The 23,623-nt window shown below is 42.5% G+C and overlaps 2 protein-coding genes across 10 annotated transcripts in view; one reads left to right on the top strand and one right to left on the bottom strand.

Annotated features, from left to right (window-relative positions):
• Positions 1 to 23,623, bottom strand: part of LOC126210633 (zinc finger protein 239-like) — a 468,318-nt gene that overhangs the window by 18,552 nt on the left and 426,143 nt on the right. The window contains exon 9 of one of the 2 annotated variants that reach the window (XM_049939948.1): positions 15,115 to 15,190. The exons of the other annotated variant lie outside the window; for it this stretch is intronic. Within the exon in view, the coding sequence (XP_049795905.1) occupies positions 15,124 to 15,190 (67 nt within the window). The 3' untranslated portion in view covers positions 15,115 to 15,123. The remainder of the gene's footprint in view (positions 1 to 15,114; positions 15,191 to 23,623) is intronic. 2 annotated transcript variants of the gene reach the window in all.
• The window catches only part of LOC126210630 (zinc finger protein 501-like), a 157,674-nt gene that overhangs the window by 28,696 nt on the left and 105,355 nt on the right, over positions 1 to 23,623 (top strand). For all 8 annotated transcript variants that reach the window (XM_049939940.1, XM_049939939.1, XM_049939936.1 and 5 more), the window contains one exon: positions 17,956 to 18,024. In XM_049939940.1, coding sequence (XP_049795897.1) covers positions 17,956 to 18,024 — 69 coding nt within the window. The remainder of the gene's footprint in view (positions 1 to 17,955; positions 18,025 to 23,623) is intronic.

Genomic DNA, 23,623 nt, shown 5'->3' with positions numbered 1-23,623 from the left:
TTCCTCTTTCATTTCTTACCCCCAATCCATATTCACCTACTATGTTTCCTTCTCTCCCTTTTCCTACTCTCGAATTCCAGTCACCCATGACTATTAAATTTTCGTCTCCCTTCACTACCTGAATAATTTCTTTTATCTCATCATACATTTCATCAATTTCTTCGTCATCTGCAGAGCTAGTCGTCATATAAACTTGTGCCACTGTAGTGGGCATGGGCTTCGTGTCTTATCTTGGCCACAATAATGCGTTCACTATGCTGTTTGTAGTAGCTTACCCACATTCCTATTTTTTTATTCATTATTAAACCTACTCCTGCATTACACCTATTTGATTTTGTATTTATAACCCTTTATTCACCTGACCAAAAGTCTTGTTCCTCCTGCCGCCGAAGTACACTAATTCCCACTATACCTAACTTTAACCTATCCATTTCCCTATTTAAATTTTCTAACCTACCTGCCTGATTAAGGGATCTGACATTTGACGCTCCGACCCGTAGAACACCAGTTTTCTTTCTCCTGATAACGACGTCCTCCTGAGTAGTCCCCGCCCGGATTCCGAATGGGGGACTATTTTACCTCCGGAATATTTTACCCAAGAGGACGCCATCATCATTTAACCATACAGTAAAGCTACATGCCCTCGGGAAAAATTATGGTTGTAGTTTCCCCTTCTTTCAGCTGTTCGCAGTACCAGCACAGCAAGGACGTTTTGGTTGGTGTTACAAGGGCAGATCAGTGAATCATCCAGACTGTTGCCCCTACAACTACTGAAAAGGCTGCTGCCCCTCTTCAGGAACCACACGTTTGTCTGGCCTCTCAACAGATACCCCTCGATTGTGGTTGCACCTACGGTACGGCCATCTGTATCGCTGAGGCACACAAGCCTCCCCACCAACGGCAAGGTCCGTGGTTCATGGGGGGGGGGGGGGGGTGTCTGTTGCTACATAAAACATTAATAGTAGTACTAGCACAAAAGTTTGTGGATGGTTTGATGCTGGTGTGTTAGAAAATCTTAATTTTTTACCTCAAATATTTTAACCACTTACGAATTGTGAACATCTAGATCTGAAGATGATCATTATATATGATTGAAACTTGATATGAATAATTTGTGTAATGGGACTGAGATTCTATAAGTAAGCTTTTCTTAAAATGAATAGTTGCTGCATTTCTCATAGCAGTGCTGTCCTTTAGCAGTTTGTTGTGGCGAAATATCAGTAAATGGGCTTTTTAACAATATGTGTGTGTCCATTGTATATTTTAGTCATTAATTACATAAGTAATTTATGATACAACTTGTTGTTGTTGTGGTCTTCAGTCCTGAGACTGGTTTGATGCAGCTCTCCATGCTACTCTATCATGTGCAAGCTTCTTCATCTCCCAGTACCTACTGCAACCTACATCCTTCTGAATCTGCTTAGTGTATTCATCTCTTGGTCTCCCACTACGATTTTTACCCTCCACGCTGCCCTCCAATGCTAAATTTGTGATCCCTTGATGCCTCAGGACATTTCCTACCAACCGATCCCTTCTTCTAGTCAAGTTGTGCCACAAACTTCTCTTCTCCCCAATCCTATTCAGTACCTCTTCATTAGTTACGTGATCTACCCGCCTTATCTTCAGCATTCTTCTGTAGCACCACATTTCGAAAGCTTCTATTCTCTTCTTGTCCAAACTAGTTATCGTCCATGTTTCACTTCCATACATGGCTACACTCCATACAAATACTTTCAGAAATGACTTCTTGACACTTAAATCTATACTCGATGTTAACAAATTTCTCTTCTTCAGAAACGATTTCCTTGCCATTGCCAGTCTACATTTTATATCCTCTCTACTTCGACCATCATCAGTTATTTTACTCCCTAAATAGCAAAACTCATTTACTACTTTAAGTGTCTCATTTCCTAATCTAATTCCCTCAGCATCACCAGATTTAATTTGACTACATTCCATTATCCTCGTTTTGCTTTTGTTGATGTTCATCTTATATCCTCCTTTCAAGACACTGTCCATTCCGTTCAACTGCTCTTCCAAGTCCATTGCTGTCTCTGATAGAATTACAATGTCATCGGCAAACCTCAAAGTTTTTACTTCTTCTCCATTAATTTTAATACCTACTCCAAATTTTTCTTTTGTTTCCTTTACTGCTTGCTCAATATACAGATTGAATAACATCGGGGAGAGGCTACAACCCTGTCTCACTCCTTTCCCAACCACTGCTTCCCTTTCATGCCCCTCGACTCTTATAACTGCCATCTGGTTTCTGTACAAATTGTAAATACCCTTCCGCTCCCTGTATTTTACCCCTGCCACCTTCAGAATTAGAAAGAGAGTATTCCAGTTAACATTGTCAAAAGCTTTCTCTAAGTCTACAAATGCTAGAAACGTAGGTTTGCCTTTTCTTAATCTAGCTTCTAAGATAAGTCGTAAGGTTAGTATTGCCTCACGTGTTCCAACATTTCTACGGAATCCAAACTGATCTTCCCCGAGGTCCGCTTCTACCAGTTTTTCCATTCGTCTGTAAAGAATTCGCGTTAGTATTTTGCAATTGTGACTTATTAAACTGATAGTTCGGTAATTTTCACATCTGTCAACACCTGCTTTCTTTGGGATTGGAATTATTATATTCTTCTTGAAGTCTGTGGGTATTTTGCCTGTCTCATACATCTTGCTCACCAGATGGTAGAGTTTTGTCATGACTGGCTCTCCCAAGGCCATCAGTAGTTCTAATGGAATTTTGTCTACTCCCGGGGCCTTGTTTTGACTCAGGTCTTTCAGTGCTCTGTCAAACTCTTCACGCAGTATCTTATCTCCCATTTCATCTTCATCTACATCCTCTTCCATTTCCATAATATTGTCCTCAAGTACATCGCCCTTGTATAAACCCTCTATATACTCCTTCCACTTTTCTGCCTTCCCTTCTTTGCTTAGAACTGGGTTGCCATCTGAGCTCTTGATATTCATACAAGTGGTTCTCTTCTCTCCAAAGGTCTCTTTAATTTTCCTGTAGGCAGTATCTATCTTACCCCTAGTGAGACAGGCCTCTACATCCTTACATTTGTCCTATAGCCATCCCTGCTTAGCCATTTTGCACTTCCTGTCGATCTCATTTTTGAGACGTTTGTATTCATTTTTGCCTGCTTCATTTACTTCATTTTTATATTTTCTCCTTTCATCAATTAAATTCAATATTTCTTCTGTTACCCAAGGATTTCTATTAGCCCTCGTCTTTTTACCTACTTGATCGTCTGCTGCCTTCACTACTTCATCCCTCAGAGCTACCCATTCTTCTTCTACTGTATTTCTTTCCCCCATTCCTGTCAATTGTTCCCTTATGCTCTCCCTGAAACTCTCTACAACCTCTGGTTCTTTCAGTTTATCCAGGTCCCATCTCCTTAAATTCCCACCTTTTTGCAGTTTCTTCAGTTTCAATCTGCAGTTCATAACCAAGAGATTGTGGTCAGAATCCACATCTGCCCCTGGAAATGTCTTACAATTTAAAACCTGGTTCCTAAATCTCTGTCTTACCATTATATAATCTATCTGATACCTATTAGTATCTCCAGGATTCTTCCATGTATACAACCTTCTTTTATGATTCTTGAACCAAGTGTTAGCTATGATTAAGTTATGCTCTATGCAAAATTCTACAAGGCGGCTTCCTCTTTCATTTCTTCCCCCCAATCCATATTCACCTACTATGTTTCCTTCTCTCCCTTTTCCTACTGACGAATTCCAGTCACCCATGACTATTAAATTTTCGTCTCCCTTCACTACCTGAATAATTTCTTTTATCTCGTCATACATTTCATCTATTTCTTCATCATCTGCAGAGCTAGTTGGCATATAAACTTGTGTTACTGTAGTAGGCATGGGCTTTGTGTCTATCTTGGCCACAATAATGCGTTCACTATGCTGTTTATGGTAGCTAACCCGCACTCCTATTTTTTTATTCATTATTAAACCTACTCCTGCATTACCCCTATTTGATTTTGTATTTATAACCCTGTAATCACCTGACCAAAAGTCTTGTTCCTCCTGCCACCGAACTTCACTAATTCCCACTATATCTAACTTTAACCTATCCATTTCCCTTTTTAGATTTTCTAATCTACCTGCCCGATTAAGGGATCTGACATTCCACGCTCCGATCCGTAGAACGCCAGTTTTCTTTCTCCTGATAACGACGTCCTCTTGAGTAGTCCCCACCCGGAGATCCGAATGGGGGACTATTCTACCTCCGGAATATTTTACCCAAGAGGACGCCATCATCATTTAATCATACAGTAAAGTTGATACAACTAATTTTGTTAAGTAAATGTGTAAATTTAGAGTTTTACGCAAGTATACAGGGTGTGTGCGGAAAGCAATATGTGGCAGTTTTTTTCTTATGAGACTATATGTCGCAGAGCCGTCAAACCGGTTGTAGAGTGTTTACTTTCCAGCAGTATGTTTCTCAATTGCCTCATGCTCTAGGAGGGTTAGGACGGCTACCTCCATGGACCCCCACATAGTCGTCTAGATTACAGTTCGAACCGGTGGAACAAGACGTTCAGAGAAGGTCTGGAGGAGGTCACCATGCAGGAAGCTTGTCAACTTCACAAATAGACAATCGTGTGACTTGAATGTGCCAGTTACTGAAATCACACCACTGTATGAGTGTTCACTCAATGTCAGAATTACGTGACTAGCCAAAAATGGTCAGGCAGTATCGAAAGACTTGACTGTGCGGAAGATTTGCGCAATACTGGTGCCCGGACTTCTGACCAATGCACAGAAGCAGCATTGAGCGGAAGTGTGTGAAGAATTTGAGCAACTCTGTGAATATGATTCCAATTTTCTTGACAGTGTGATCACTGCATATTAATCTTTTGCCTTACGATTTAAGTTCCATTAGCGTGAGCCGTAAGCGGCTGCAAGGTACGGATGTGCCTTACGATTCCCGGTGCTTACATACGCTAAGGCTGCGGTGCACTACGCCTGGTGGTGTCAGAAGTCGTGCAGATGCCCTCGGGATTTGTAAGAACGTGTGTGTGAGATACCAGTAACGTGACATTTCTACAGGTTTCATAAATAATGACGTTAGTTGACCATTGGAAACGAAACATTCATTGTCTCAAACGCAATGATATATTCACAAACATTTTACTTCCCTTAATAAGCAAACATACATTGATAAAATACATCTTGATAATAATATTCACAACAATGCAATGATCTAAGACTGTATAATGTTTTGTTCAAAACATTCTGAGACCTATTACATTAATATGTTGGCAAACATATTTTCAAGTGCAATGTCTTCACAATGACATGTGCACGAATTTAATAGTCTTTGATTGTATGATATCGTTCAAAACAATCTGGCACATGTAATGCAACTCTGCACTTTTTGCATTCCCACATTGTTTCATTGCGTCGTTTATGCTGTCTGCACACTACACAAGCTCTCGCAGGATTTACTTTTGATGGTGTTGGATCAATATGTTTGGGAAAATGTGCCCAATGTTGCGCATGCAGACTTTGTGGTATATCGCCGGATGCTAATCGTCCCTTCCGATTATATTCCGGTTGAGGTATAGTTTTCAACAATGATTCTGCAATGTGAATCCTATATTCTTCTTGCTGTGTCATTTGCCGCAATATATTTTGTAATATAAAATGTACATGTTAAATAAAGCAACATCAAATAGATAAAAGAATATCTTGCAGTATCCTTTGATACATTTTCTCATCACAGGGAAGCATGTGAGCATCTGATCTTCGCGATCACTTCCAATCATGCCTCTATTTTATTTTACTGCTCATTTCGGTTTTCATGACGCATTGCGGAGAGGTGTGTCTGTGGCAATCATTTCTGCTGTTGAATGTTTTGTGGAAAGCATGTAAATGTCTCATTTATCTTCCCATTTTAGTGCCAATTTTCCATTACAACTCCTCACTGTATATTGTCCCTCTTTAATTTTGCCTTCAGGAAGTCTGTGGGCATATTTTTTTCTGTTTGAGTGCACTGTTCCAATCACATTAGTTTTATTGGTGAGGAGAGTTTTGAAAAGTTTTGGTGAAGAAAACCAGTTATCTAAATATAGAGTATGCCCTTTGTGTAATACTGACTGTGATAGTTCTAGAACTACACTTTCAGAGGCACTACCACCAGCATCACGTTTGTCACTACCCGTGTATATGTTCAAATCATAGCAATATCCTGAACTTGACTCACACAATTTATAAATTTTAATACCAAAGCTCGCTCGTTTTGATGGGTTAAATTGTTTGTAGGATAAGCACCCCTTAAATTTCATTAACGATTCATCAATGGCAATATTCTCTTGCATTGTGTACACTTCCTTAAATTTTTGATTGAACGTATCTGTGATTGGCCTTAGTTTGTACAGCTTGTGTGTGTTGTTGGCTAAACTGTTATTCGCCAGATGCAGAAATCTACTTATGTGCAGAAATCTCCTGAATGGCATCATCTTCCAAAATATTGGCGTTTCTGTAACGGTCCTCCTAGACCAATACATCTGAATCGACAGTTTCCTTACTTCAGCCATGATTATACATAGTGCAATGTCTATTTTTATTCCATTACAGCCTATAGGAGACCACTTTTGGTCTATTTTTCATCCCTTCTGTTCATTGTTGAGTACATCTTGTGCATATCTATTTGCCTCAGTTATGATGTTTTCCCAAAATGTACTATTAAATATTACTTAGAAAATGTGTAATTCTCCTATACTTGTACTCACATGCTGTAAAGCTGCTTCCTTTATTCTGGGAATTTCCGTATACGTCCAGATTGTTGGTTCATTGTCTTCCTTTTGCCACGTCCATGACTCTGATTGTTGCTGGTAGGTTTGCTCTTCTTCGTCAGTATCATCTTCAATCACCAGCCGCTTACACCATTTTCGTACAGGAGGTAAAACGTCGCTACCACTGTCACTGCCGCTATCAAAATATCCTGCAAAATCATTGTTGGCTATGCCACCACATGTCTCCCTTTCCTCGTGAACACGTTTGCTACATGTCGAGAACGTTGTGAAAGTATTTTTGTAATGTCAGCAGGTCCGAATGCGACAAAGAACACTTTGTGTAGGCCGTGTGTACTCAATGAGCTCCGCAACTTGTCAGAGACGTTCTGTTTACAGTTGGCATGGCTGACTGACGACGTGTCTCACACGACATGTGCTTGTTCAGCGCGGTAAACGTACCATGTCTCTGATACATCTAGGTGATGTTTGGCCAGGTCGGCACGCTACGTCTCTCACACGACATTGTCAGCTAAGGGGTTAATCACTCGTCTTTCAATAAGATCCAGTGTCAAAGAGGCAGAGTGTGGAATGGCACAGGACATCATTGCTGTGGTAGGAGGAGGCTCGCACAAGTGAGTCCCATCTAAAGTCCTTGCTCATTGCTTTTTTTGTGCAAGGAGAACGGTGCACCATGTTTTTGTCCTCCCTGGACAGATCATCAGTGCTCAGTTTTACAAGGAAGTAGTCCAGAAATTGAATCACAGGGTCACTTATGTGTGGAAGGAGTTCCGTGCTTCATGGAAACTGCACCACTGCAACACTCCATCTCGCACCGCCTTTGTTGTCATGGCCTACCTGACCCAGACCGGTGTGAAAATGGTGCTGCAGCAGTCCTACAGTCCTGACATGGCCATGGTAGACTTTTTCATGTTTTAGAGTGAAAAGATACCCCAAAGGAAAGTGTTGTGACTCGCTGATCATTCAAAGTGCCGCCGCGCAATTACGCGTGTCCTCTACATGCGGCGCTGTCTGCCAGCCATGCAGCAGCTGCGCCACCTAAGCGGCCAGCCGAGCAGCGGCCACTAGACTGGGATTCAGTGCTCATTCGAATGCTAACGTGTACACATGTCTTGCTTGTCAACTTACTCTGTGACTTATATGTGTTGTGTCGTTCTGAAATATATGTGTTAAACTTGACGTTAAAACAATTGGCGACGAGGTAGTGGATTTTTCCTTTTCACCATTGACCCACTGGTTTCCATGGCTACTGTCGAGCAACTATTGCAAAATCTCCTTGAACAGCAAACGCATCTAACAGCGGCGATTCGCGATTTCGCCGTGGCGTCAAATGCGGGGCGTATCTCGTCGTTGGCTATACCTCCTTTTCCTGGCTATACCTCCTTTTCCTCCTTACTACGAGACGGCAGAAGACTGTTCTGATTATGAAAAACGTCTTTGACAGCACTTCTTGGCATTTCATGTCACAGACGAACAACCATGTAAGTCTCTGTTCCTTTCCTGGATTTAACTTCAAATGTATCGGTTGTTGTCGCAATTGGCTCCTTTCAAGGATCCTGCGTCTTTGTCCTTTGCTGAAATGTGCTCACTTCTGTCTGTCTATTTTCAAAAGCAAACGCCTCTCGTGTTGCCTTTCATCGTTGTCAAAAACAGCCACATCAATCCTATCGCGCTTGGGCTGCTGAACTTCACGGCCTCAGTCGAAAGTGTCAATTTGTTACTGACGTTCACAAAGAATCCTCTGCCGATTCCATGGTATGGGATGCTATTATCCGGTCGGTGCCCGACAAAGAAGTTCGGCAACGTGCCCTTGAGTTGGCAAATCCGACTCTAGATGAAGTCTTTCCATTGCGCAGTCTTGAAATTTCTCACGCCGCTGGGGCGCAAATAGAGGCGTGGGGTGATGTCGGGGAAATACAACCTCTGTGCGCTGTTGATGATGCGTGCAGCGCGTCCCCGCCGGCCGACGTGGCCGTAGTGTGCTCCCACGCGCAGTCTTGGCCTAACCGTAAACAACCCGCTAAGAAACTACAGCAAAACCCCCGGCAACTTCCTTCATCTCCACGGTGTTTTACGAAACATTCACGCGAGGATTGTCCCCAACGTTGGGCTGTGTGTCACAATTGCAAAAAGAAAGGTCATGTGTCTTCCGTTTGCAAATCCGACCGCATACATGATGTTCACAAACATGACGCTGATTCTGATTCTGTGTTGTCTGTCAATTGCACTTCTTACCTTTTAGGGAAGTTATTCCCCACTGTCCAAATCCTTGGTCGAGATGTTTGCATGCAGGTGGATACTGGTTCTGCTGCCACTACAATTAATTCTCAGACGTATCTTCAGTTGGGTTCTCCACTCCTGTCACCTGTCACTGGCAATTACGGACGTACAATAAACAGAAGATTTCTCTCTTGGGACAGTTTAATGCTGAGGTATCTTACAAAACCGTCGTTCGCACTGTTCCCATATTTGTGGTCGACCAGAGTAATGCAGAGAATCTTTTTGGTTTCGATGCCTTTCGTGTTTTTGGGTTCTCCGTAGATGACTCTGTCAATATCGTCTATGATGCTATTCCTTATGCCCAATTGGATTCCTTGTCGACGACATTTTCGTCCCTTTTTTCTCCTGGGTTAGGCCGTGCAAACGACTTTGAAGCTCATATCACACTCAAACCCACTGCTCGGCCTAAGTTTTTTCGGGCTCGGCCCATTCTTGTGGCCCTTCGTGATCGGGTAAAATGGGAGTTGGATCGTCTCACTACTTCAGGGGTCTTGCTTCCTGTCACTTCAAGTGAGTGGTCCTCTCCTGTCGTTGTCGTTGCTAAGACAAATGGTGATATTCATCTCTGTGGCGATTTCAAAGCCACTGGAAATGCTCAATGCCTCATCGACACTTACCCTATGCCCTGTCCTGAAGAACTGTTCACTAAACTTGCTGGAGGCCAGTGGTGGTGGTGGTGGTGGTGGTTAGTGTTTAACGTCCCGTCGACAATGAGGTCATTAGAGACGGAGCGTAAGCTCGGGTTAGGGAAGGATTGGGAAGGAAATCGGCCGTGCCCTTTCAAAGGAACCATCCTGGTATTTGCCTGAAACGATTTAGGGACATCACGGAAAACCTAAATCAGGATGGCTGGAGACGGGATTGAACCGTCGTCCTCCCGAATGCGAGTCCAGTGTGCTAACCACTGCGCCACCTCGCTCGGTGCTGGAGGCCAGTATTTTTCTAAAATTGACCTGTCAGAAGCTTATCATCAACTTCCTCTCGACGCTGTTTCCCGGCAGTTTCTGGTCCTTAACACGCCTTTCGGCCTTTATCAGTACCAACGCCCCTGCTCTCTTTCAGCGATTCTTGGAAAAATTATTGCTCCCTGTCCCTGGGTGTATCAATTACATGGACGACATTGTTGTCACTTGCTCCACCACTGAAGAACATCTTCAAAATCTCCGCACACTTTTTCATGTCTTACGGACCGCCAGTCTTAAGTGTAATCTTCAGAAATCACAATTTTTTCAGGCATCTATCATGTACTTGGGGTTTCAACTCTCTCAGGAGGGTATTCGTCCGCTTCAGCAAACTGTTGCGGCAATCGATGCCCTTCCTCGCCCTACATCTGTTAAGGAACTGCAGGGCTTCTTGGGGAAAATAGCATACTATCACAAGTTTCTACTGTCTGCAGCTTCGGTGGCTCAGCTGTTGCATCGCCTGTTGCATAAAAACGTGCCTTTTCACTGGTCCGCGTCATGGGTTGCGGCTTTCCAGAAACTGAAGACTATGCTGAAACAGGCCCCGTGCCTGGCTACTTATCGACCTGGCCAACATCTTGTTCTTGCCACAGACACCTCTCAATACGGGGTCGGTGCAGTCCTTGCGCACCGTTTTTCTGATGGTTCGGAACAACCCATTGCTTATGCCTCCAAAACGCTCACGGATGCCCAACAAAAGTATTCTCAAATTGAAAAAGAAGCTTTGGCCATTATTTATGCTCTTCATAAGTTTGGTGTTTTTCTCTATGGCTCAAAATTTCATCTTGTTACGGATCACAAACCACTTGTTTCCTTGTTTCATCCATCAACGTCACTTCCCGACAAGGCTGCACACCGCCTCCAGCATTGGGCTCTTTACTTGTCTCGTTTCAATTATGAGATTCATTTCCAGCCAACTGCTCAACATGCCAATGCTGATGCTCTGTCTCGCCTTCCCATAAGTCCTGATCTGGCATTCGATAGGGACGAACTTTTGTGTTTCCACCTGGATGTTGCCGAGCAGCGGGTTGTGGACGGGTTCCCCATCACTGGGGACAGGCTGGCGGCTGCTACAGGTTCTGACCCTACCCTCTCCCGGGTTTTACGCTGTATTCAGAAGGGTTGGCCAGATGGCCCGTCCGCTAAGACTTCTGATCCGTTGCGGAACTACTACACTTTGCGCTACTGCCTCACAGCTAGGGATGGTGTTATCCTCCTTTCCACTGACAATGCTTCGCCGCGTGTTGTGGTACCTGCGTCTTTGCGTGCTTCAGTCTTGCGCCTCCTTCACCAAGGGCACTGGGGTGTGTCTCGCACAAAATCTCTGGCGCGCCGTCATGTGTACTGGCCTGGCATCGACTCTGAAATAGCACACATGGTCTCTGCCTGCGGCCCTTGTGCGTCACAGGCCGCTGCTCCGAAGTCATCTTTGTCACCGTGGCCTTCGCCAGAGAAGCCCTGGGAGCACATTCATGCTGACTTTGCGGGACCCTTTTTAGGTACTTATTGGCGCCTTGTAATTGACGCCTACTCTAACTTTCCTTTCATTGTCCGTTGCACGTCGCCTTCCACCGCGGCAACCACCAGTGCTCTCGCCCGCATTTTTTCTTTGGAAGGCCTCCCCTCTACTATTGTTACTGATAATGGTCCGCAATTTGCCTCTTCCGAATTTGCGGATTTTTGTGCTTGTCATGGCGTTATGCATGTCACAGCCCTGCCATTCCATCCACAATCAAACGGTGAGGCTGAATGACTGGTCCACACATTTAAGGCTCAGATGCGGAAACTTCTGACTTCTTCTGCTGCTGATGAGGCACTTCTCCAGTTCCTGGCGTCTTACCGTTTCACCCCCATGAGCGACCACAGCCCGGCTGAGCTCTCACATGGCCGACAGCCCCGCACGCTACTTCATCTTCTGCGGCCTTCCACCTCACGGCCGCGGGTGCCTTCACTTGGCCGGTTCACCGCCGACGACCTCGTCTGTGTACGGGGATATGGCAGGCGGCCAAAATGGAGCCTGGGCCGCATCTTACGACACCGTGGCCGACGCCTGTATGAAATCCAGACGGACACGGGTGTTGCAGTGCGTCATTCCGACCAGCTTCGGCCTCGTGTGCTGGCAACGCCTGTTCCGAATGCCGCTACACCACCTTCGGCTCTACCTGACGCTCAGGATCTTGGCATCTCTCAATACTCACAACGCAGCCCTCTCACCGTCATCGCGATGCCAGCACAAGAACGGACGCCACCAGGAGACGTGCCCATGCAGGATCCGGATGACCATCCCCTGTCAGAGCCAATCTACTCGCCTCCTCCTCCAACGGACGCCGACACATCGCCCATGTCTCCTGTCATATCAACTGGACTTGCCGCAACGGGCAGATTGGTGCAGGGGGCCCCAGCAGATTCGACCCCTACGTCTCATGTCATCTCGACCCGTTAACATTGGGGACACTTCCGTCCGTACGGGAAGCCGCCTCCTCGAGACTTTACGGCGAGTCAAACAACGCCTATGGACGTTAGCCATCTCCAGGACTCCGCCATCAGGACCAGTGCAACAATTTTAAAGGGGGGAAAAGTGTTGTGACTTGTCAATCATTCAAAGTGCCGCCGCGCAATTACATGCGTCCTCTACGTGCGGCGCTGTCTGCCAGCCATGCAGCAGCTGCGCCACCTAAGCGGCAAGCCGAGCAGCGGCCGCTAGACTGGGACTTAGTGCTCATTCGAATGCTAACGTGTACACATGTCTTGCTTGTCAACTTACTCTGTGACTTATATGTGTTGTGTCATTCTGAAATATATGTGTTAAACTTTACATTAAAACAGAAAACACCTGCAGTCGGTCAACAACGCACAACCTACATTCACGGGTTCCCTAGTGAGCTTCCCAACTGAGGAATTCCAGAAAGCTTATGAATCATGGCAACTGCACTGGTAAAAATTCATTGGTGCAAAAGGGATATGCTTTGAAGAACTTTAAATTTTTGAACATATCCAATCAATAAATAAAAAAAAAAAGTGATCCATTACTTTCCGGGCAAACCCTGTATTGTTTTCCAGAAATAATAATTATCTTAGTATCGCCTCCTGCTGTAGGGTGAATAAAACCACCTCAGTTTTGTCTGTGATGTGTGTAGTCCTTGGAAAATAATTTGCTTACTGAAGTTTGTCATGGCAATAATAAACAAATGATATTACTGATTAGGATATTCTCAACTTTTATATTTGTCATAAGTATTAGTAGGTTTTGAAAATAGTACAATTTTGCTGTAAAATACTGTTGCTTGTGGTGTTGAGTTACTCTGAGAGAACAGGTGTGAAAAGTTATTTCCACTGATGCTGCCGATTTTTAGTCGGACATTGTAATCGAGGTCTTTTCATTACTGTATTGGTATGCAGTTGAGAAAGCAGTTGTGTGATGCATTCTTTAGAGAGAGATGGAGAATAGTTTGGAGCATAGCCAGTGTGTTCTCTATCTCTGTCCCGCACATCACACTCCAGCCATTTCCTACCATGGAAACTAACAGTCCCAGGATTGGTGCCACATCATGCCACTGTTTCTGCTTCTAACTGTCCTAGTGAAATGTATATAGAGAAATGTATATGCTCCGTTGTCACCTCTTAATGTAGTATTTGTCATGTTTGTGACGTGTCATCCATAACGAACATTACAGTTGCAAAGTACTTTCACTGTATCTAAACTAACACGAAAATTAGTGCTAAATGTTCTATGTTCCCAGTAACCACATGCTGCATGCAGACTCAGTAATATGATTCTGTTGGGTACAGCATGATGTGGTACTCTGTCCTTGCCACTGTGCATTGGCCCTCCGCCCACCTCATTGTGTGCACATCAACCTAGCACCATTCAGGTGTGGAAGTTCCCCCAGGAATCAAAAGGCAGAATGTGGAACAAGTCAGTTTAGCGCACCGATACCAGATATTGGCTTCGTCCTGTTGCGTAATAGTGATGTGGCATGCGATGTCATAAGTGCGCAGGCAGAAGAAGAACAGAACATTGACAATGTTTCTTTTCTTTCTACATTGTGGAATGTGTGTTCTGGTAACAGACTGACCTGTAGTGCAGCCCCAAGGCCAAGGTTAGGTTTGAAGTTGACAGTTTGGCTGTGAGTTGGTGAAGCCGACTAACAAGAATACAAAATCTTAGGTGTGGTGACATACTGGTCTCTGGAATAGTCTGAGGTGTAAGGTAAAAGTTGTGAGTTGGCAAAGAGGTATCAAACTCTTTAGTTATTCATAATGTCTCCCTTCAGAATGCTAGCTTGGATGAGAATGGAGCACACCGTGGATGTAGTTTTAGAAAACTAGAAGCAGCTGGCAAGCAAGGTGTGTTCAGAGAAATGCAAAAGAAAGAAGTCTGGGATTGATTTCAGATCGGGCACAAGCATTGCTCTTGACCATTGATACTAAGTGTGTGCTTTCTGGAGCCTTGGGGCTCCACAAGCCATCTGTAAGGGCTCTGCCGAAATCATATCAACCTAAAGAACAAAGCACATCAAGTCTTATCACACACTGAAAAAATAAAGCTCTTTGTCTCTCTCTTTCTCTTTCTACACTTGCTGTGAACATTCCACTGTGCTCTCTCCGTCTATCTCTCATCTGTGAAGACCTCAAACTGCCCCAAAGGATTTCGTCACTTTGCCACGTATGCTCACCACTCAAGGCTATATAAACCCATGCTGCGCAGCACAAAATACAGTTCCTACTCGATTTGGCATGACAAATCTGCACTCTGCTTTCAGGCTGCAGGATATTCGAATTGTGCTTGTTCTTGAACTCAGTCGTAAAATTACAGATCTTGTGGTCATATTATTCTACATTTGCCATATTATAAAATTAAATTGTTGATATTAGAAGACAGAATTGACTGTTGGCTTAATGGTGTTGCAACCAAATTTCACATCAAAATTTCAAAGAGGGTTCACCCGCAAGGTGTAGCATTAGTGTCAAAGATTTCCAATGAACACTATGAGATTCAATAAGGTGAATTAACAACTAAAGGCTCCATGATTTGAAGCAGCAAGGTATCTAATGACTCACTGAAGGTGAAAAAAAGAAATTATGACAATTCTTACCTCAATCAATCAAACAGCTGGAGTGGTATAACTAACAGAAAGAGAAGTCCCAAACCGTAGTTCCAGGTACAGTACCCTGCATAGACAAGCACTCATGGTAAAGAAGTTGTACCTAAAACTGGTTCTTGATGGAACAGTAAAAATAATCAATGATATGAATATTATAGAGGGAAACATTCCACGTGGGAAAAATATGTCTAAAAACAAAGATGATGTAACTTACCAAACGAAAGTGTTGGTATGTTAATAGACACACAAACAAACACAAACACACACACAAAATTCAAGCTTCCGCAAACCACAGTTGCTTCATCAGGAAAGAGGGAAGGAGAGGGAAAGACGAAAGGATGTGGGTTTTAAGGGAGAGGGTAAGGAATCATTCCAATCCCGGGAGTGGAAAGACTTACCTTAGGGGGAAAAAAGGACAGGTATACACTCACGCACACACACTCATATCCAATCTGCTTGTGTCTGTATATGTGCGGATGGATATGTGTGTGTGTGTGTGTGTGTGTGTGTGTGCGAGTGTATACCCGTCCTTTTTTCCCCCCTAAGGTAAGTCTTTCCGCTCCCGGGATTGGAATGACTCCTTACCCTCTCCCTTAAAACCCACATCCTTTCGTCTTTCCCTCTCCTTCCCTCTTTCCTGATGAAGCAACCGTGGGTTGCGAAAGCTTGAATTTTGTGTGTGTGTTTGTGTTTGTTTGTGTGTCTATCAACATACCAACGCTTTCGTTTGGTAAGTTACATCATCTTTGTTTTTAGTAAAAAATAATCAGTTACATTAAATTGTGCCATTGTCAGTGATGTTCATTCTCAGTATTGTGTGAAGATTGTGGGGGCAGACATAAAACATAAGTGCTCCATCTGAGGTTAGGTGACCTACTCGGGCTAAAGCTTCAACAAGATTAATCGAACTAATAGCTGAATTTTGAGCTTTTATGACACACTATTTTTTTAAAATCTTTTTTAATTGAAAGACCATTTGAGTGATGTGAACTGGTTGTTGAGTCTAGGATTTTTTCAATATCTATTTGGAAAAAATAATGAATTAAATCTATCTTTAAAAGGACAAAAGCATCAGTTTTCGATGCTAGTAACAAAATAATCAGCTTGTTTTTGTTGGCAATAAAGAACTAGAAAACTTGCTCCAATGTCTCCGTGATATGTGTGCATATTTTGAGATGCGATGTATTTTCCATAAGGGCAGACTACTAAGCTGAAAATGAATTTACAGCTTCAGAAGCCTTTTGCACCAAATTTGTAGTAGCCAGAAAATATGTCAAACAAAACCTATGACTGCTTTTTAGAAATTACATCACATTTAAGCATGGAATCATTGTCCAAAACAATGATGATTTTTGGTGCAGGATTCAGGATGAATATCCATATCTTGCCACAGAGGCTCTGACTGTTCTTCTGCCATTCCCAACAACATACTTGTGTGAAATGGGATTCTCAGCTTATGCAGCTTCACCACAATAGACTCAGCCTGATGTGTCTTCAACTCTCATTTACCAAGCCTGACATTAAACATTTGGTCAAAAATAAAAAGCTTCATAACTTCCATCAGATGTTAACAATTTCATCAGTTTACAGTGGAATGAATACAGTTTTATTTTCTTTAGTATATTATTGTTTACTTTTTTGTAGATTGTTGAAGAAGTCAGTAATGTATGACATATCTATTTGTGTATAATTTTCACCGAATGATTGTAACTGAATAATGAACATAAACTGTGGTTATGCTTATCTTAGGGATCTGTAAAATATTGAGTATCTCAAAAGAGATCAGTCACCAAAAACATTCAATAACTGCGGCTGTAGGCTCGAAGATTGTCTCAGCATGATGTTACTGAATGGAAAGCAGACAGTCTAGTTGTGGCTGTTTGTGAATACCAGACTCATCTGTTTTTGTAGAACCATGTGGAATCTGTGTAATCTGTTCCACCCTGCAGAATGCATGTCGTCAAAGTGTAGACACCTCAGCAGCATCTTGCAAACAGGTTGCGAAGTAAATCTGCTACAGGACACTTCTGATATCACAGGAGTTGTGGGTACATTTTTTGGTAAAATGAATTAAATACACCAAAATGAATGGCAGAGTCATTGAGGATGAAATCGGTGATTGTGCAGTGACATTACTTGTTGTTGTTGTTGTTGTTGTTGTTGTTTGCTTTGATGTATTTTGGAATCACTTTTTCTGCTAGACATTTTTTGTTAAATGCAATAGCTAGTTGGGGAGAAATAAATCATTCATTCAAAAAGTGTGGCTAGTTGCAGTTTTTTCTTCAGTGGTATTTAAGAAAACAGCTGTGGTGTTGCCAAACCATCATGGATTAAATAATGAAAATTTTACCTCACCAAGTGAAGGGAACTATGGACGATTTCAAAAAGCACAAATTTCACTTGTATCTAACAATACTGTAAAAGAGATTTCAAAGTATATCAAAGTGAACATGAAGAAAAAGATTACAGCTGCACAGCAAATAAAGAATAAAAAATGTGAAATTTGTACGAGAAATCGTCACTCTCATTTGCTGATGGGCCCCGGCCTGAAACTAGTTTTGGTGAAATAAATCATTCACTCAGAAAGTGTGGTAGGTTGCAGTTGTAGCTTCAGTAATATGGACACAAATTGATGCCATCAAAAACTGTATAGAAATGCCACTGAACCTGCAGTCAGTTGTCGCATTAAGTGGGAAATTTGGGCTTAAGTCTTGATCTGGCACATATATTTTTATGGTCGTGACATAATCATTTATATTCAATAGACTGGTTTCATCTGTGCTTCTTGTGCTCTGCATTTTACCTGTGCTTAACCCTTTTTGTTTCATTCAGGTGGAGGCTGGACCAGTTGCATCTCCAGAGGAGGAGTTCGAATATGTATCTGTTAAGGAAGAAGCTCCGGTAAGTACTATAATTCATCTCTCTCTCTCTCTCTCCATCTAAATATATTCTCTGTAAGCCACTATGCATGTCATGCTTGATCATGCAAAATGTCACAACAGTTCTTTTGCAAAGGATGCATTTAATTTCCTGCCTTGTCCTCATCCTTGTCCTGTAAAACAGATTTTTCAAAATTCCTGGTTATTTTTATTGGCCAGAACTTGAATTGGGGGGGGGGGGGGCATGTACTGCAGGTCTTCTTAAACACGTGAGTTTAGCAACATGTAATTGCTGATATGGTGATGTAAGGATTAGAAAAATAGCTTTCATACTTCCATTATTTGATGTCAAATGGAATAATTTTGTGGTGTGTTTCCACACATAGACACAAAGTATGCATTGCACAGATATGCTGTAAAGATAAAATCTTGTGTCCATCCATGAATTTCAAGAGGGGAACTGTTTAGAAAATACCCATAATAAGTTTACTCTCTTACACAGTTAGTTGTGAAGAATGAGGCACACTTTAAAAATAATAGTAGCATTCATAAATATATCATCAGGAACAGAAGTTGTAACTTCATGATGAAGCTTATATGGTTAACCAACTGTTATCTGCTGCTTCACTTGCATATTGGTAGTTTTGTTTTGATGACTGATGGTGAATAAATAAGCCAGTAATTGTATGAGATGTCTGTGTAGATAATGGTGTAGAGACATATGTATAAAATTTATGTGGTGCCAGTATGTAGGTACACAATGAAAGTCTTTGTATAATTTTTCTGTATGTCAGATCTGAAAGTACATATTATATTTTCTAATTATATTTAAAAATTGCTCAATATTCATGCAGAAGTAGAGATTTTAGGGGTTTCTCTGGCTCACCTAGTACTGGATGTAAGAATTTGCCACCAGAGCAACACATACCAGCTGTTTCTCCCTTCCATTTGAGTGTTATGGTGCCTACATTTTTGATCCATTCTCTGTAATGACTAATATATGATTAACATAGTCCGTTAATAGATCATAATCAAATGCAGCCTCACCAAAAGTCTCCCGTGTTCCACATGTAAAACTATTCTCTGTTTCTCGTACAGTATTTAAGTGATGCTGTCGTTGGGAGTCTTCAAGTGTCTTGGAAGCTGTAAAGAATGCGTGGTGTTCAGCAGCTAAAATCCGATGGGCTTGTGACTGTTGTAATGTCTCTGTAGCTCTCAAGGCCACCTGATGTTCTACATCCTAGTTCTGGCAGACATGAGATTGTTCTGACGTTGTAGGATTCAAGTACATAACTTTTGCAGCTTGAGCTCTCTTAGAACAATGCGCTAAACTAGACATATGTTTGCAAGGCTTATAGTAATAGGGTAAATATGGTTCTCAGGCTTACAGTTTGATTTTATTGTATCTTACCAAACACACCACCTATGCCAGGTGTTGTAGGAACTCAGTATCATAAACCAAGCACACAATAACATTGGTTTTGAACTGTCACAGAATAATCTATAAACACGAAGAGTTGCTGACCATCATGCCAGCGTTGTGTGCATGCCACTCACATATACTACATTTAACAATGTTAATAATACTGAAGAGGATATAACTTTCTAAAGTAGCCTTTGGTCTTCCTCAGGGTTCAAGCTATCTCCATAACAAATACAGTCAGAATTGAAACTTCCTGGCAGATTAAAACTGTGTGCCCGACCGAGACTCGAACTCGGGACCTTTGCCTTTCGCGGGCAAGTGCTCTACCAACTGAGCTACCGAAGCACGACTCACGCCCGGTACTCACAGCTTTACTTCTGCCAGTACCTCGTCTCCTACCTTCCAAACTTTACAGAAGCTCTCCTGCGAACCTTGCAGAACTAGCACTCCTGAAAGAAAGGATATTGCGGAGACATGGCTTAGCCACAGCCTGGGGGGTGTTTCCAGAATGAGATTTTCACTCTGCAGCAGAGTGTGCGCTGATATGAAACTTCCTGGCAGATTAAAACTGTGTGCCCGACCAAAGACTCGAACTCGGGATCTTTGCCTTTCGCGGGCAAGTGCTCTACCAACTGAGCTACCGAAGCACGACTCACGCCCGGTACTCACAGCTTTACTTCTGCCAGTACCTCGTCTCCTACCTTCCAAACTTTACAGAAGCTCTTCTGCGAACCTTGCAGAACTAGCACTCCTGAAAGAAAGGATATTGCGGAGACATGGCTTAGCCACAGCCTGGGGGATGTTTCCAGAATGAGATTTTCACTCTGCAGCAGAGTGTGCGCTGATATGAAACTTCCTGGCAGATTAAAACTGTGTGCCCGACCGAGACTCGAACTCGGGACCTTTGCCTTTCGCAGGCAAGTGCTCTACCAACTGAGCTACCGAAGCACGACTCACGCCCGGTACTCACAGCTTTACTTCTGCCAGTACCTCGTCTCCTACCTTCCAAACTTTACAGAAGCTCTCCTGCGAACCTTGCAGAACTAGCACTCCTGAAAGAAAGGATATTGCGGAGACATGGCTTAGCCACAGCCTGGGGGATGTTTCCAGAATGAGATTTTCACTCTGCAGCAGAGTGTGCGCTGATATGAAACTTCCTGGCAGATTAAAACTGCCAGGAAGTTTCATATCAGCGCACACTCTGTTGCAGAGTGAAAATCTCATTCTGGAAACATCCCCCAGGCTGTGGTTAAGCCATGTCTCCGCAATATCCTTTCTTTCAGGAGTGCTAGTTCTGCAAGGTTCGCAGGAGAGCTTCTGTAAAGTTTGGAAGGTAGGAGACGAGGTACTGGCAGAAGTAAAGCTGTGAGTACCGGGCGTGAGTCGTGCTTCGGTAGCTCAGTTGGTAGAGCACTTGCCCGCGAAAGGCAAAGGTCCCGAGTTCGAGTCTCGGTCGGGCACACAGTTTTAATCTGCCAGGAAGTTTCATATCAGCGCACACTCTGCTGCAGAGTGAAAATCTCATTCTGGAAACATCCCCCAGGCTGTGGCTAAGCCATGTCTCCGCAATATCCTTTCTTTCAGGAGTGCTAGTTCTGCAAGGTTCGCAGGAGAGCTTCTGTAAAGTTTGGAAGGTAGGAGACGAGGTACTGGCAGAAGTAAAGCTGTGAGTACCGGGCGTGAGTCGTGCTTCGGTAGCTCAGTTGGTAGAGCACTTGCCCGCGAAAGGCAAAGGTCCCGAGTTCGAGTCTCGGTCGGGCACACAGTTTTAATCTGCCAGGAAGTTTCATATCAGCGCACACTCTGCTGCAGAGTGAAAATCTCATTCTGGAAACATCCCCCAGGCTGTGGCTAAGCCATGTCTCCGCAATATCCTTTCTTTCAGGAGTGCTAGTTCTGCAAGGTTCGCAGGAGAGCTTCTGTAAAGTTTGGAAGGTAGGAGACGAGGTACTGGCAGAAGTAAAGCTGTGAGTACCGGGCGTGAGTCGTGCTTCGGTAGCTCAGTTGGTAGAGCACTTGCCCGCGAAAGGCAAAGGTCCCGAGTTCGAGTCTCGGTCGGGCACACAGTTTTAATCTGCCAGGAAGTTTCATATCAGTGCACACTCTGCTGCAGAGTGAAAGTCTCATTCTGGAAACATCCCCCAGGCTGTGGCTAAGCCATGTCTCCGCAATATCCTTTCTTTCAGGAGTGCTAGTTCTGCAAGGTTCGCAGGAGAGCTTCTGTAAAGTTTGGAAGGTAGGAGACGAGGTACTGGCAGAAGTAAATCTGTGAGTACCGGGCGTGAGTCGTGCTTCGGTAGCTCAGTTGGTAGAGCACTTGCCCGCGAAAGGCAAAGGTCCCGAGTTCGAGTCTCGGTCGGGCACACAGTTTTAATCTGCCAGGAAGTTTCATATCAGCGCACTCTCTGCTGCAGAGTGAAAATCTCATTCTGGAAACAGTCAGAATTAGTTCAGCAATTCAGTCATAAAAATGTAATTGAATGAGTTGCTTTCACAATTAATAATACTAGTGTTAGTATTGAAGTATGGATTAAAGATGTCGAGAACTGAATAAGCATTTTATTAATTATGGTGAATAATATTACATAGAATACATCAACCAGTGTAAGCTTTTTACAAATATGATAAAGTTCGAAAGTGAAAGACTAAGTAACTTTTTCAAAGAGTAAATATTGTTCCTTAATTTGTATGATATTCTGCTAGTCAATAAAAAACTTGTACTACACACTTTTTAAAGTAGCTTATCTTCTTCATCAGCGTTCAAGCTATCTCACCCCAAATTTCACAGATATTGGTTCAGTGGTTTAGTCGTGAAAACATAACAGACAGTCACTTTTGCATTTAAAATGTTAGTAAGGAAGATGGATTGTAAAATGAAATGTGTGTATAGCTTTAGTGGCTGGGAGACCCTGGTTGGGAAGTTCAGGAGTGTAGTGTAAGTCTGTTTATTTGACACCACTATGGTGACTTGCACATTGATGATAATAAAATGATGAGGAAATGCACACATCAAGACGTGAGCAAAAAGATGGATGGAAAAAAATGATCTGGGTGGGAATTGAGCTCTCGAACCCATGGTTGTGAACCAGCAGTGCTAACCGCCTAACCATGAGACCTTCGTGCAAATTTTAATGCAGCAATAAAAATGAGAGACCCAAGATGCTCAGAGGCCAAAATGCGATGGGTTTGTGACTGATATTGGTATGGAAGTATGGATTAAACATGTATATGTACATGAAGAATCTATATATATATATATATATATATTTTAGAACATATCAAACAATAAAAGCATTTTCATGAATGTGATACATTTCAAAAGTCAAAGAATAAATAGCTTTTTCAAAGAGTAATTATTATTCCATATTTTGTATTATATTCTTCAAATCAATAAATGTGTTGTACTACACACTTTCTAAAGTAGCTATGTTCTTCCTCGGCCTTCAAGCTATCTCCATGCCAAATTTTATCAGTATTGGTTCAGCAGTTTAGCCATGAAAGCATAACAGACTGAGATACTTTTACATTTATAATATTAGTATCAATTATTATGACTGTACTATTATATATGTGATCATACAATAGGTGCAATATACTGCATTTTCTCAGGTCTGAAGACGGTCATCGTTGACTGAAATTAATAACTCGATTGATAAATATTTGTGCTCTGTGACTGGATTTAGAGAATACATAAAAATAGCCTTCACAACTGACAACTTAACCTTAGTCTTGCACAGAAAAGAGCAAAGCATGCAGGCATGAAAATATTTAACCACCTACATTGTGCAAAAAAATGCTGACACATAATGAAAGTTTTAAAAACAAAACTTATTCATTTCTGCTTGACTGTTTCTAATGCTGCACTGATGAGTTTCTGGATAGATATTATCTGTGTGTTTGGGTTGGATATATCAAGTTTTTTTGTAGATTGAGATTCAAAAATATTTACTTAAATGACAGGCATGTTGCTGTATTTTTACATGGACCCTATTTCAGTTGTTCTCGGAGTCTTTTCTGGCAACATGCTTCAATATAATCTTCTCAGTTTACAAGTTGTGTCACTTCAAATAAAATACTCGAACTTTCAATAGTGGATCAGGCATTGTCATCAGGAGTTAAAATTACTGACTGCCAGTGCTGGCACAGCATTTTTCTTATACTGGGTGAGTCAAAAATAACTTTACAACTTTGGAACTAT

Source organism: Schistocerca nitens, chromosome 10, assembly GCF_023898315.1.
Source record: "Schistocerca nitens isolate TAMUIC-IGC-003100 chromosome 10, iqSchNite1.1, whole genome shotgun sequence".
Taxonomy (NCBI): domain Eukaryota; kingdom Metazoa; phylum Arthropoda; class Insecta; order Orthoptera; family Acrididae; genus Schistocerca; species Schistocerca nitens.
This window is presented reverse-complemented; position numbering and strand designations above follow the sequence as displayed.